Below are 13,989 nucleotides of genomic sequence, written 5' to 3'. Positions count from 1 at the left end.
AAGCCCTTCTGTTCATTTATATTCTTTTTTGTGTCTTGATCTAGATTAAGTGTATTGTTGATTCGGCAGTCAATGTATATGAATCTAATACTTAACCTATAGCCAAGTCGAGATAGCATTTGACCTTGCATTAGGAGCTGCCCCAAATTTTATTTTTCTAATCTTTAGGGAGGGTCAATATTAGTATAAATTTAAAATCTCGACTGAATTCCACTGTTGCGTTAGCCGCCATCTTGTTTTTAAGCGAGAACCGTTTTGCTCAATATCTCCGCCATTTTCAATTTTTTGACAAAAAGTGTAGAAGCTGAAATTGTTGAAAATGCAATTTTCTATAATTTCATTTATTATAATTTTTTTCGTGCGGTCGATATTTTCCGAGTTATGAGGGGAAAATAGTGACAGTTGTAGCATAATTATTGAATTATTGAATTATTTCGTTTATTATTAGTTTTACAACAAATATTTACCTATACAAAAATGAAGAGAATTAAATTTTGTACAATTTTGATCTGTTTAATTTTTTTGATAAAATCAATATTTAAGGTAGTACTTATGTGGCAAAAGTGCGAGCGTAAGACCTGATTGATTTTGTAGCAATTGTTTTTGTTCAATATCTCCGCCATTTTCAACTTTTCGACAAAAAGTATAAGAACTGAAATTGTTGCAATTACGATTTACTACAATTTTCGAGAGAACCAGTGGCGGGTATACAAGGGGGGGGATGGTTAAATTCCCCCAACAGGGTCCAAAATTAAAAAAAAAATTGTTGGAACATCACGATATATCAGCTGACATAAAACTTAAAATATCGACAAACAAATTCAACCAATAAAACACGCTAGTTAATAAAATTAAGTGAACTTAATGTATATAATGTCTTTTTATGTCTTTTATATACTTAGTTTGGTTGATGTTTTATTGGAAGTTTCAAAAATTGTATAAAGTATAATTCTCTTTATTTTTGTTTGTGTACAATTATTATGTCGTTAGGTTAATAATAAATGAGACAATTCAACAATTATGCTTCCCCTCCGCTTCCATTATTTTCCCCCTTAACTCGGAGAATATTGATCGTATAAAAAAATTGTGCCATAGAAGTTGTAGGAAATTGCATTTCCAACAATTTTCTTTCCCACCATTTATGTCGAAAAGTTGAAAATGGCGGAGATATTAAGCAACAACAGTTCTCATTTAAAATCAATATGGCGGCTAATGCAACCGCGGAATTCAGTCAAGATTTTAAATTTACACTACTATTGATCCCTCCTAAAGGATGTAATTATAAAATTTGGGGCAGCTCGGATACAAAATCCAATTCAATAATTATGCTCCCCCCACCACTTTTTACTATTTTCCCATGTAACTCGGAAAATATCAACCGCATGAAAAAAATTGTTGAAAAGAAATTGTAGGAAATTATATTTTGAACAATTTTAGTTGAAAATGGCGTAGATATTGAACAAAAACAATTGCTATAAAATCAATCCGGTCTTACACTCGCGTCATTTCCGCATACGTACTACCTTAAATATCAATTTTAGCAAAAAAATGAAAAAGACCAAAATTTTGTAGAATTTAATTCTCTTCATTTTTGTACAGGTACATATTTGTTGTAAAGCTAATAATAAACGAGATAATTCAATAATTCAATAATTATGCTCCAACTGTCACTATTTTCCCCTCATAACTCGGAAAATATCGACCGCACAAATAAAATTATAATAAATGAAGTTATAGAAAATCGTATTGGTAAGTATATAAATAAGGTAAGTATATAAATATATTGAAACTAGTAACACCAGAAGATTCTACTTCTTCTGCATAATTCCTGGATCTGAGTGAATGTAAGAAAAAATTATACCAAAAGTGGTATAACAACAATATCGACATCCGCCTAACAGTAGCGAAAATGTCGGAGTCCACGTCCTCCGTCCACCATGTATGCCGGACTGAGTTAAGTTATTAGCCGGGCGAAGAAACGTGTAACTACATTTTGAACTTCACTATACTCCAACTAAAGTGGAACCTCCTGACGGCTCAAACTAGACTTGACTTCCTGACAGCTCCAACGTAACTTACTCTCCTCTTCCCAATTCAAGACAAGATTCCTAAACCAAACGCCCCTTCCAGAAATCAATCGATCCTTCCCATCAACAATTCAACGACCAATTACAGAATTAAAACACTCAATTAATTAAAATCTTGACCCATAGAAAAACAAAGTCATTCTCCGTCAAACCTCCAATTCGACGCCATGCATGTTGCTCAGCCAATCAAAGATCCACCAACTCATGGGTTTAGCGTCACCTTGGGTTGAACTTTTCCCATCAAAAATGTTAAGTCAGCTCTATCAACGATTGTCGACTCAAAAACACTTGAAAAACCTTATCGCTACTATGGAATTTATTTATGTAAACATTCGGCTCTAGTGGACAGAATTCAGTCTCAAAAAAACATTAAATTCTTTTGATAACTCGCCGAAGATAAACAATTTGAGGCACTTACGATGTCTACCTCACATTCTGCGTAAAAACAGATTATAATTTCGACGTTCGTGAGAATCACTATCAATGAAAAGATTCGATAGTCCCTGAAACACAAACCTGGTTCTAACGAATTCCAAACACAGGGTGTAGCGAAAGTGTCAGTGATTAGAAAATACTAGCGACCTTCGCACCTTTAGAAAGAAACGGTTGAATAACTGCTTAATATTCCCAATACTGATCTATGGATGTAAATATTGGACCCTGCTACAATCGGAAAGAAGAAAGATAGGCGCCACTGAAATGTTCTATTGTACACGAATGCTACGAATTCCTTGGACCGACTGTAGGACAAATAATTCAATTTTAAGAGATTTAAAAGTTAGCCAACGACTCTAAAGTAAAGTCAATCTCCAACAATTAAAATAATTTGGACACTTTATGAGAGCAAACACAAAAAACATGGAAAGACTCATTATACCAGGAAAGGTGAAAGGCCGAAGATCACGAGGAAGATTCATAACTAGATGGATCGTGAAGAGAGTGTCCTTTGTATCCAGATATTTTTGTCTAACTATCAATTTTTCGTATTTTAATTTGTCGAAAGATTTCGCATAATGCATTAAACATAGATAGATATGTTCTTCTTGATCTTAATAGTTTTGCAATAATATTATAAAACTAAAGATTTCTCTAGTTTCTTGATAGTTTCTGGAGCAAACTGCTCTGGACTATTCTTCCCTGCATTTCCTCACGTTTATCTTAAATTGTATTTTTCTTCAATAGGGATTTAGGTTAGAATCTATCTTTTAATTTGTTAAGTTAGACAATTTTTTGTTTGTAGCGTCTATGTATATTTCCCTATATTTATAAATTTTCATATGTTTGGTCGACCTTCAGTCTGAAGTTTAAATCTGCCTTGGTTATTCTTTTGAATTAACTTCTATCTGAGTGGTATCTACAATTTTCTTTACAGATTTCTGTACTTTCCGGTAAACTCTTGACATTGATTTTATTTTGTTTTTATTCTGTTTGTACAACCACATATCGAAAGCTGTTGAAGTTAATAATGATCTAATTATTATTTTTCAGGCCAGTCTCTTCAAAAATATTTAAGTGACAATCAAACAGTTTTAGAAGCAAAAGAAGTTATGGCCAAATATAGCACAGATGTGATAGGAAAATGTTTTTTGGGCATTAATCCTCATTGCTTCGATAACGATGATGCACTGTTCAGAGTTTTGGGACGGGCTATGTTTGATTTTAGTATAAAAAACGCATTAAAGCAAACTGCGTATTTTTCTACACCCGGAATTGTTAAGTTCTTTAAAATTAGTTTCTTCGAGCAATGGATCACAGATCATTTCATTGACGTCTTTAGTAAATCCTATGAGGCGCGGGAAAAATCTAAAATTAGGAAAAATGATTTCATAGATATTCTACGAGACATGGAACGTAAAGGAGTTATTGATGAGGGTAAGTTTTGAAATCATTGTTCTTTGTTAAATTTATCTAATCATATATTCTGAAAAAAACTGGCATTCGGGTGAGTGCCGACATAAGAGAAAACTTCTTCAATCATGTGCTCCCTAAGTACAATGTGTTACTACTGATTGAAAGTGTACATCAGGCCCTTGTTTCGCAAGCGCCTTCGGGTACACATTCTATCTCTCCTCCAACCATTATAACTTCGGTCGGACTTATACGTTATTCAACCTATAGTATATAAATTACTAATATCTCCCCGTAGCGATGACGGTCGCGAGTTCAATGTTTTTTCCACGTAAAAAAAAGAAGTGCTATACCTCTGTTATATACGCGTTGCGTCCTATACTATTTATTTCTTTATCGCTTTGTGGCTACATAAGTTTCTTGGTTGAAGAATATCAGGGAGTGGACAGGTATAAAGAAAGCAGAGCAACTATTTAGAATAGCTCGATTTCGCCATGTTAATCGCCAACGTCAAGGGGATTTGATAGGGTACATTAAGAAGAAGGCTACATAAGTAGCCACGTGAAAAGCATCTGAATGGTCAATATTATCCACATGCATAATATATACCAGTAAGGATCTGTGAAAAAACGTCTATTTTTGGATGTGAAAGGTGGCATTCGGATTTTTGCAGATAAAGGTAGGTGACACCTTCAGTAATAATAATTGACTTATGCTCCTTCTCAAATATGCCCGGAACATTAATAAAAAAATTAAAATATTTAAAAATTTCTAAAAACGTCGATTTTTTTCTGCTTTCTTTGCTTATAACTTTAAAACGATTCGTTTTGGAACAAAGTCGTATAGAAATAAAATAAAGATAATTGAATTTTGTATGATATACGACTGATCAAAAATGTTTTAACGTATTACCTTTTCTGCAATATAGCAATAAATACAAAATAAGGGGGCAAAATACGCCTGTGGTTGTTCAATCTTTTTAACCACTTTGGTGGCACCTAGAACCTTAGTAATTCACTTAGGAAATTATTTGCAACATACTTAAACCGTGCACCAAATTTCATTAAAATCGACCTAACAGATTTTGCATAATAAATTTGCAATCTAAATGTTTTTAAAAAAGTTCAAATTTTTTAAAAATTTTTCTGAAGAAAAAGTAGACTATTTAGAAGTTGTCTAATTTTTTTACATATAAAGAGGTGCTCTACCTATCTAATAAACTTTACAGAATTAAAATCGGATTATTTAGGGGGCCTCAGCAATGTTTTAAACTTATAAACAATTTTTTGGCTTATAAGCAAATAGTTTTGTTTAATAATAAAAAATTAATTTTTAGCAATGCAAATAATTAAAACCGGTATAATTTGACTTAAACTTTCAAATGCTGTCAGCAGAATTGCTATTTTATTTTTTAATCAAAAATTATTCGCGTTCAAAAATTGCGATTTTTCGAATTTTTGAAAGTTCCACTGCGTTTATCTCGAAAACTATGAATCGATACCAAAAAACTTGTAAGAACATTTTTTGCTTAGAATTACCCAAGAAATACAAAAAAATGTTTTATTTTGCGAAAAATCGATGTTATGTAATTCCTCAAGTTCTTTGTTTATAACAATCTTATCGATATCCGGATCAACTGTTACCCAAAAAAATCGTGTTCTACGGGTCAAAAATACATAAAAATCTTGGGTAAGTCGATCTAAATAAAGGAGCCCGTAGTACGCCCTCCTGGCCACAGGACTAATTTGTTTATAAGCCAAAAATTGTTTATAATTTTAAATCATTGCTGAGGCTGCTTAAACAATCCGATTTCAATTCTGTAAACTGCATTGGATAGATGGAGTGCTTCTTTATATGTAAAAAAATTGACAAATCTTTGTATGTTCTAGTTTTTGTTGTGCAAGATTTTAAATTATTTTAATTTAAAAAAAAAATTTAGATTGCAAAATTATTATTCAAAATCTAGTACGTCAATTTTAATGAAATTTGGTGTGCGGTTTTAGCACATTACAAAAATTTTCTAAGCGAATTAGGAAGGTTCCAAGTGTAACCTAAGTGATGGAAAATCATTGAATAAAGACAGGCTTGTTTTGCCCCCTTATTTTATATTTATTGCTATTTTGCAGCAAGGGTGATAAATTAAGACATTTTTAACCAATCGCATCTGATGGAAAAATTAATTATCTTTGTTTTTTTTCTATACGACTTTGTTCCAAAATTAATCGTTTTAAAGTTATAAGCAAAAAAAGTAGAAAAAAAAAACGAAATTTTTTGAAATTTTTAAATATTTTATTTTTTTTATTAATGTTCCGGGCATATTTGAGAAGGAGCATAAATCAATTATTATTAATGAAGTTATCACCTAACTTTATCCGCCAAAATCTGAATGCCACCTCTCACATCCACCTAAAAACAGATCCTTACTGGTCTAATATGGGGGACCAGAACGCATTTGGGAAAATGTTAACAAATCTTGTGTGACCGTTAAAGGGTTAAATATACATACACATTATAATATACGTACTATTATACTTACCTATATGGGCGAAGCGATTTCGGTCGCGAATTCAATGCTTTTTCCCCATCCAAAAATGCATAACATCGCTAAAGAAGTTTTCACTTCAAAAAGTTTATAATAATATGTACGTTATACAATTTTTTTTTAATAATTTTTAAAAAGAAACCATAGTATGTATGTCTCTCGATACTAAAGAACGCCAAAAACATTCTTCTTTTTCTTAAAGTGCCATCTCCGCGACGGAGGTCGGCAAACTTCATAGTTATTCGGATTTGAGAGAAGGCTGCTCTGAAAAGTTTATTCTCAGGTTGCGCAGCCACGATAGTCTGCGTCCCTCTATGCTTATTTTTCCTTGAATCTTTCCCTGCATAATTAATTGGAGCAAGTTGTATCTTTCTCCATGTGTAATATGTCCGAGACATTACAACTTTTTCGTTTTGATCGTATTTAAGGTGTTTGATGATATTTCCATTCATTTATCCTTCTTCATCTGCGTGTGGCTGGCCTCCACACCATGTAAAACTTTAGAGCCTAAGAACCCCAACGGGCGACCATGGCCCTCCATGGGCTGTCAGCGGTCACCGATGATGATGATGATTCATCTTTCTCAGAACCTCTTTGTTTATGACGTGTTCTGTCCACGATATTTTCAGAATTCTTCTGTACACCCACAGTTTGAATGATTCTAGTTTTTTCACTGATGCCGCATTCAACGTCCATTCCATAAAACAAAGTCGAAAAACGTAGCACCTAGCCAACCTAACTCTTAGCTCCAACTTCAAATCTCTTGTTCAGACCACATTTCTCATCTTGTTAAAATTTGATCTAGCCTTTTCTATTCTGATTTTGATTCCCTGTAAGTAATCTCCTGTGGAGTTGAGCATTGTTCCAAATTATGCATATTGATCGACTCGTACGATATAAGGTCCGGTATCGGTTTGATATTGGATATTATGAAGAGATTTTCGTTAGAACTTTCGTTAAAAAATTATACTTCTACTCAAAGACATAAGATTTAATTCACTTTATGCACTAAACTGGTATAATATATACTGGTATATACTGGTATATACTGGTATATACTGGTATAACAAACACTTATACCATGCAAAAAATGACAGATGTCCGAATTATTCTACTCTAAACTGGTATAAATGAAATTCCCACGCGTGGATGATTTTTTTGCCGGTGAAAATTCCCCTATTTAATAAGACAGTTTACGTTGAATAGCTTGATCGGATTTTTGTGGACGCAATTGAAAAACAACTCTGTCATTTTCCGAAGACAGTTAAGTAAAATAAACATTCGGATTTTGTTTATTCTGTGTGTTCGAAGTATTATAACTTTCGAGATTTGTTAATGGTCAGTACCTCTCTACCCTAAAAAGAATTTTAGATAAGGTTTTTGCAACGAGTGAAGAATTTGGTCTGTCACTAAATATAAAGAAAACAAAATTCATGGTTATATCAAAGAAAATTATTAGAAAGATACACGTAAATAATAAAACGATAGAACGAGTTCAGAATTATAACCATTTAGGGACAAAGATTAATGAAACAAACGATTCTACCAAAGAAATCAGCATTAGAATAGAAAAGGCTAGAAGTGCATTCACTAATATGAAACACATGTTATGTAGTAAAGACATCAGACTAAATCTTAGAAAACGAGTACTAAAGTGTTATGTATTTTCTGCTCTTTTGCATGGTGTGGAGACATGGACCCTTAATAAACAGTGTCTTAATAGATTGGAAGCATTTGAAATGTGGACATATCGAAAAATGCTGAGAATCTCCTGGACAGGTAGAATAACCATCGACGAAATACTAAGAAGAATAGAGAACAGTAGGGAGATACTGGATTCCATCAAAATAAGAAAACTGCAATTCTTGGATCATATACCACGTGGTGACAGATATGAACTCCTAACAATAATAATGCACGGAAAGATTCAAGAAAGGCGCAGCATAGGTCAGAAGAAACATGTCCTGGCTGAGAAATCCCAAAGAATGGTTTGGATGCAGCTCAACTAAACTCTTTCGGGCTGTAGTGTCAAAAGTTGGAATCAATGATGATTGCCAACCTTCGTCACGGAGATGGCACGTAAAGAAGAAGACCTTTCAGTTCTTCTCCATTGTTGTGAGAACCTCCTGGTGTATAAGGTTTGACTTGGTCAGCCGATGGAATTCCATGGGAATTTAAGTATTCTAAAAATAAATTCTATGCAATAAAAATGTTTTATATAAAAAGGAATGAATCCCTCAAATTGGATGTATACCATAATAAAAATTACTAAAGAAGTAAAAATCTTTCCTTGTAGATAGTATAATATATTTCTTTAAAATTTTTTATAATATAATATTTATAATTTATATTTTATAATATAATTTATTTTAAATAGATCCAAGTTGAACTCAAAGTGGGTACATCACTAGTACATTACAAACAAACGTTTTCGGACTAATCAGTTCATCATCAGGTTAAAGCTCCAGGTCCAAAGCAGTTGAAACTAGCTACTGAGGTAGGTCGAATCACCTTACCAGTATAAAGTATTAGCTATCTCGGCTACATCGAGAGCGACAAAGTCGATGTTAAAGGAATAAGGTGTATTTAAACCAACATGGAGTCTTCATCTTGGCTTCAATCTACATGCTTATGTTGAAGACAGTAGGAAACAGAATTTTTTACTTGTTTGTAAATATAAAATAAAAACAAAATTATCGTATTGTTACAGATATCGGGTCAATTCAGGGATCAAGTATGCAATTCTTCTTTGCCGGTTTTGAGACTACAAGTTCGACCACTTCGTTCACACTTTACGAACTGTGCCTGAATAAAACAATACAAAATAAAGTGAGAAGCGAAATTCAGGCCAATATAAGAGAGAATAAGGGAATAACGTACGAAGGCGTTATGTCAATGAAGTATTTAGATCTGTGCATTAAAGGTAAATATTTTGTTTTTCTTACTATAAATACCTTACAGCTTTAAAAAACCATCCCCAATAATTTGATTTTTGCAACTTATGGCAACTTTGTCCCTTGTACAATGTGCTCTTATTTTTAAGGTGGGCTGATTCTGGGTTAAATATTCATAAATATAAAAGTTTTGAGCTATTTCTATTCCAAAAGTTTTTCCAGGCCATCAAGCACATTTGATTGACTATATGTCGCAAAATCAGTCATCCCAAGTTGAATACTTTATATTGAAATTTCATTACATTTCCTGTAACATGTACGTGCGATGAAGTCCAAATAATGTTCAACAATAAGTTTTTTTTTTAATTAGTAGATATTTTAAATTAATGGATTTTGGGAGTAAATATTTTTAATGAATTGGATGGTGGATATTGAGTCAGTGGAGATTGCGTGGATTTTGTTTTTATTGGTTGTACAACTGAGTACTTTCATGAAAACATATACTTACGTTAAGTATATGCTACCATAATATGGAAGACAATACGTAGGTATAACTTCGTTGATGGAAATAACAGAAGAACCAACCTAGCTTTTTTAATTTAGAAGCGTCTGTGATTGAGTCATACTGTTTGGTGTTTATGAGTTCCAGGAAGGATGACTTTAGGACAGAACTAGGAGTTTCATAGGAGAATATTATTGTTCATGGTGGGGTATTAGAATATGAAGTTGGAGCAATACACACATGTCCAAAGTTTGGAATACGTACAAATAATATATCTACGCCTATGGTGGTTTCAAAACTGTTGTTGATAGTCATTTTAGAGCGTTTTTGCATGAAAATGATAAAAACTTTGAATCGTTTTTGTATCATTTTGCCCATTTTGGTCACATTCAACTGATTAGCGTATTTACACATTATTTCAGTCTGTGTTTAAATTTGAATTGAGCCGTTTAAAAATGTCTAGAAACGTGATATCTCACTTTGACAGATTTAACCCTTAAATGGTCCGGTACTGTATCAGTAGCGTAACTGGTCCGGCGTCGTCTGCGAAACGACTGTTTTCAAGAAAGCAAAACAACGCTCAAAATTAATTTTTTTATAAGAATATATACTACAAACATACACTGATATATTTATATAAAAGTGAACGTATTAGATTTGGGCGTTATTTGGGTTAAGAAAAAAATATTAAAATAAAACTGAAATCCGTACAAATATTTCTGAAAAAGTACATGATTTCGTAAAGTAAATAAAAAAAATATAAAAAACAACATGCAAAAAAAAATTATTGCTAGGATAAAAGTTCAAACTGCAAAATAAACAAAAAACCTAGGTAAAACAAAAATCGATAAAAAATGTTTGTTTCCAGCATCAGTCAAACTTTACCAATTTTATATGCAATTTTTACAGTGGTTTTGTTAATCCCAAAAAAAGGCTTTTTGCAACGCAAGCACAGGTATTTTGTCATCCTGCGCTTTCTACTCGGACATAAACTGCAATTTTTGCGTTTTTCTAAAATAAGAACATCCGTCTGATTGTCCTCTTGTTCTTTTTGAACAAGAAAAAAGTAACACAAACGGTCCGGCGTCGTCTGAGAAACTACCCTCGACCTAATTGTTGGGACAACTTTTTAGGAACTGAAAGAAACTTGTCTCAAATACACCCACTTGTCAATCTCCAATAGTTTAAGGATTAGATATAACGACTTGCCTGTGGGCGGTGCCAATTTGCAATAAAAAATAATTAAAAATATTGAATCGTCTGTCAGACGACGCCGGACCAGTTAAGGGTTAAAGTAATTGCTTTGTTGCAACAGGGCTTTAGTCAAAGTGATATCGCGAATATTGTTGATGTTACTCAGAGTGCTGTATCTAAAATTAAAAAAAAAATCCAAGAGACAAATGACGTCAAAGATCGTCCCAGAAGTGGTAGAAATCGATGTACAACAGCAGCACAAGATCGGCAGATAACATTGATAGCTCGAAGAAATCGGCTGGAATCCACAAGTGGTATATCCAGAGAAATTTCTAGGCTGCAAGGACTAAATATTTCACGGCAAACAATAACACGCCGACTAAATGCGGTATATTTGTATCGTAGAAGGCCCTTACATGTTCCTAAACTAACCTACCAACACAAAATAGTAATGTTGCAATGGGCCAGAGAAATGGTGCAACATGGTCCTAACTGGAATAACGTGATGTTCTCTGATGAGTCAAAAATTGGCTTGGTATCTGATTCGCGCAGAACACTGGTTTGGAGGGCCCCAGAACGACAAGCCCGACTAGAAACAGCCCAACCGCGTGTCCCGTTTGAAGGTGGCAGTATTATGGTTTGGGGTGGTATTATGAGTGGTACACGGACGCCACTAAGTGTCGCTGGTGCTGTGTACATCGAGGAAGTTTTAAATTCTGTCGTACGCAGTAGGTGATGAATTTGTATTTATGCATGACAACGCACCTCCTCATCGAAAAGCAGCAGTACAAAATTTTCTGGAAGAAAGAAGGAATATCTACATTACAGTGGCCCTCGAATTCCCCCGATATGAACGTTATTGAACATGCTTGGGACATTCTCAAGACACGCATTAAAAAGCGAAACAATCCCCCTATTACAATTCGCGAACTAAAAGATGCTGCTCGTGAAGAATGGGAGAGAATTCCGCAAGCCCAGCTCGACCAGTTAATCGGCAGCATACCAAATCGCCTACAGGCATGCATAGAAGCCAATGGAGGAAATAATAATTATTAGTTTTATTAACAATTGTTTTTTTCTTTACTAATTTATTTTTAAATGTAAGTTGTACTTGCTAAGTTTTTCACTCCAAGAGAATAAATAATTTTTTTCGCATATCGTTTATCTAGTTTTGAGATTTATTTAGTATTGTTAAGAATTGAAACAAAGTTATGTTTGTCTACTCAGAAAAGTTTATATGTAAAAATCAATAAAAAGACGAAATATTCCAATATTCCAAACTTTTGGACATATGTGTACTTCGTAAATCCATCTTATCTATCAGTTCTTTAAGAAATTATGAAGCTGGTTTACAACAGTAAGAAGAATCAGAATACAACAAACCATTTTCACTGATATTCGTGGACTACGAGGAAGCATTCGATACCATAAGCCAGCGGAAAACGTTAAAAGCATTGACAGAATGTCGAATAAACCATCGCTACACTAGCATGATCACATATGTCTACCAAACTCAAGGGCTAGCGTAAGACTATCTGAACAACAAACAAATAAATTCTGCATACAGCGAGGAGTACAGTAAGAAGACACTACCTCACCAGCGCCATTCACAACCATCTTACAACACACTTTTAAGAAGGCAGAACTGAACAAATATGGTATCAACATAAATGGAGAGAAGTCCAGTCATTTGACATTCGCAGATTACAACGTCCTTGTAGCCGATCCTATGGATGATACAATAATATGTTGAACAAATTATATCACGCTTCCTTAGAGGTCGGACTAAAGATTAACATCAACAAAAAGCAAATAATCACTAATCTAGTGCTAAATCTTAATATTATTCTTGATGGAATAGATATTGAACAGACTGCATCTTATAAGCACTTGAGACATGCAATTCGGTTGGGAAGAGATAACCAGACTTGCGGGCTCCCACGTCTCATAGGATTAGCCTGAGCAGCGTTTGGTAAACTGATCTATGTATTTAAATCGGATTTAACCATAAGCCTCAAAAGGAAAATCTTTGACCAGTGTATGTTACCTGTACTCACATATGGAGCGGAAACATTAACACTCACAAAAATGGTAGTGAACAAGATTCGCGTAACTCAGAGGGCTATGGTGCGCCAAATGTTGAGGTTACGTGTCTCCCTGGAGACCGAATCTCAAACGAAGAAGTACGTCGTAAAATAGAAACAACAAACGCTGTCGAAAAAATCGCGTCACTAAAGTGGAATTGGGCAAGACGCTTTGCCCGATTGTCAGGCAACCGATGGACAAAACGTATTGTAGAGTGGAGGCCACGAAAATGGAATCTTCGGTCCATGCCACAGATGGACCGAAGATCTGACGCATGTTATCGGTAACTGGATGCAAGCAGCACAAAACAGTGATAGATGAAAAGAGCTGAGGGAGACCTATGTCCAGTAGTGGACGCGTACGGGTTAATGTAGTTAAAACTGGTTTTACTCCTCTGGGTTTGTTTACTGATATTACTTTGATAGGGTTGATTAATCCGCTGTCTAGATTATTTGGATTGGATGATACTTTAACAAAAAGTAGGACATGAGAAGTCGCTGACGACTATTTCTACTCTGGGCTAATTAGCAAAATACAAGGAAAAGTTATTTACCAGCAATTTTATTGCTGAAATCGAATCTTATTACTGTATGTATTAATAATATAGGTATGCAAAGTCCGCAGATAGTGTGCTACTTTTTTATAAACAAAATGGCGTACGAAAATCGTGTTTTTTTTAATATTTGCCCTATAACTCCAAAGATTTTAACTTTACACCAAAAACACTCAAATAAAAATTGACCGTAATTAAATTCTACACAGAGACGTGTTTTTCCCGATTCAGTTCGACGAAAACTTTCCCCGGAAAAAGCGGGTTTTTCCAAAAATATCTTTAAT

At 34.0% G+C, this 13,989-nt stretch overlaps 1 protein-coding gene across 1 annotated transcript in view; it reads left to right on the top strand.

Annotated features, from left to right (window-relative positions):
* The window catches only part of LOC126890137 (uncharacterized), a 167,780-nt gene that overhangs the window by 25,270 nt on the left and 128,521 nt on the right, over window positions 1-13,989 (top strand). Inside the window, exons 3-4 of the mRNA XM_050658987.1 lie at window positions 3,576-3,959; window positions 9,188-9,400. Of these exons, the coding sequence (XP_050514944.1) occupies window positions 3,576-3,959; window positions 9,188-9,400 (597 nt within the window). The remainder of the gene's footprint in view (window positions 1-3,575; window positions 3,960-9,187; window positions 9,401-13,989) is intronic.

Source organism: Diabrotica virgifera, chromosome 8, assembly GCF_917563875.1.
Source record: "Diabrotica virgifera virgifera chromosome 8, PGI_DIABVI_V3a".
In the NCBI taxonomy this organism is placed as follows: domain Eukaryota; kingdom Metazoa; phylum Arthropoda; class Insecta; order Coleoptera; family Chrysomelidae; genus Diabrotica; species Diabrotica virgifera.
The sequence above is the reverse complement of the archived record's forward strand: the minus strand, read 5'-3'. Positions and strand labels throughout refer to the sequence as shown.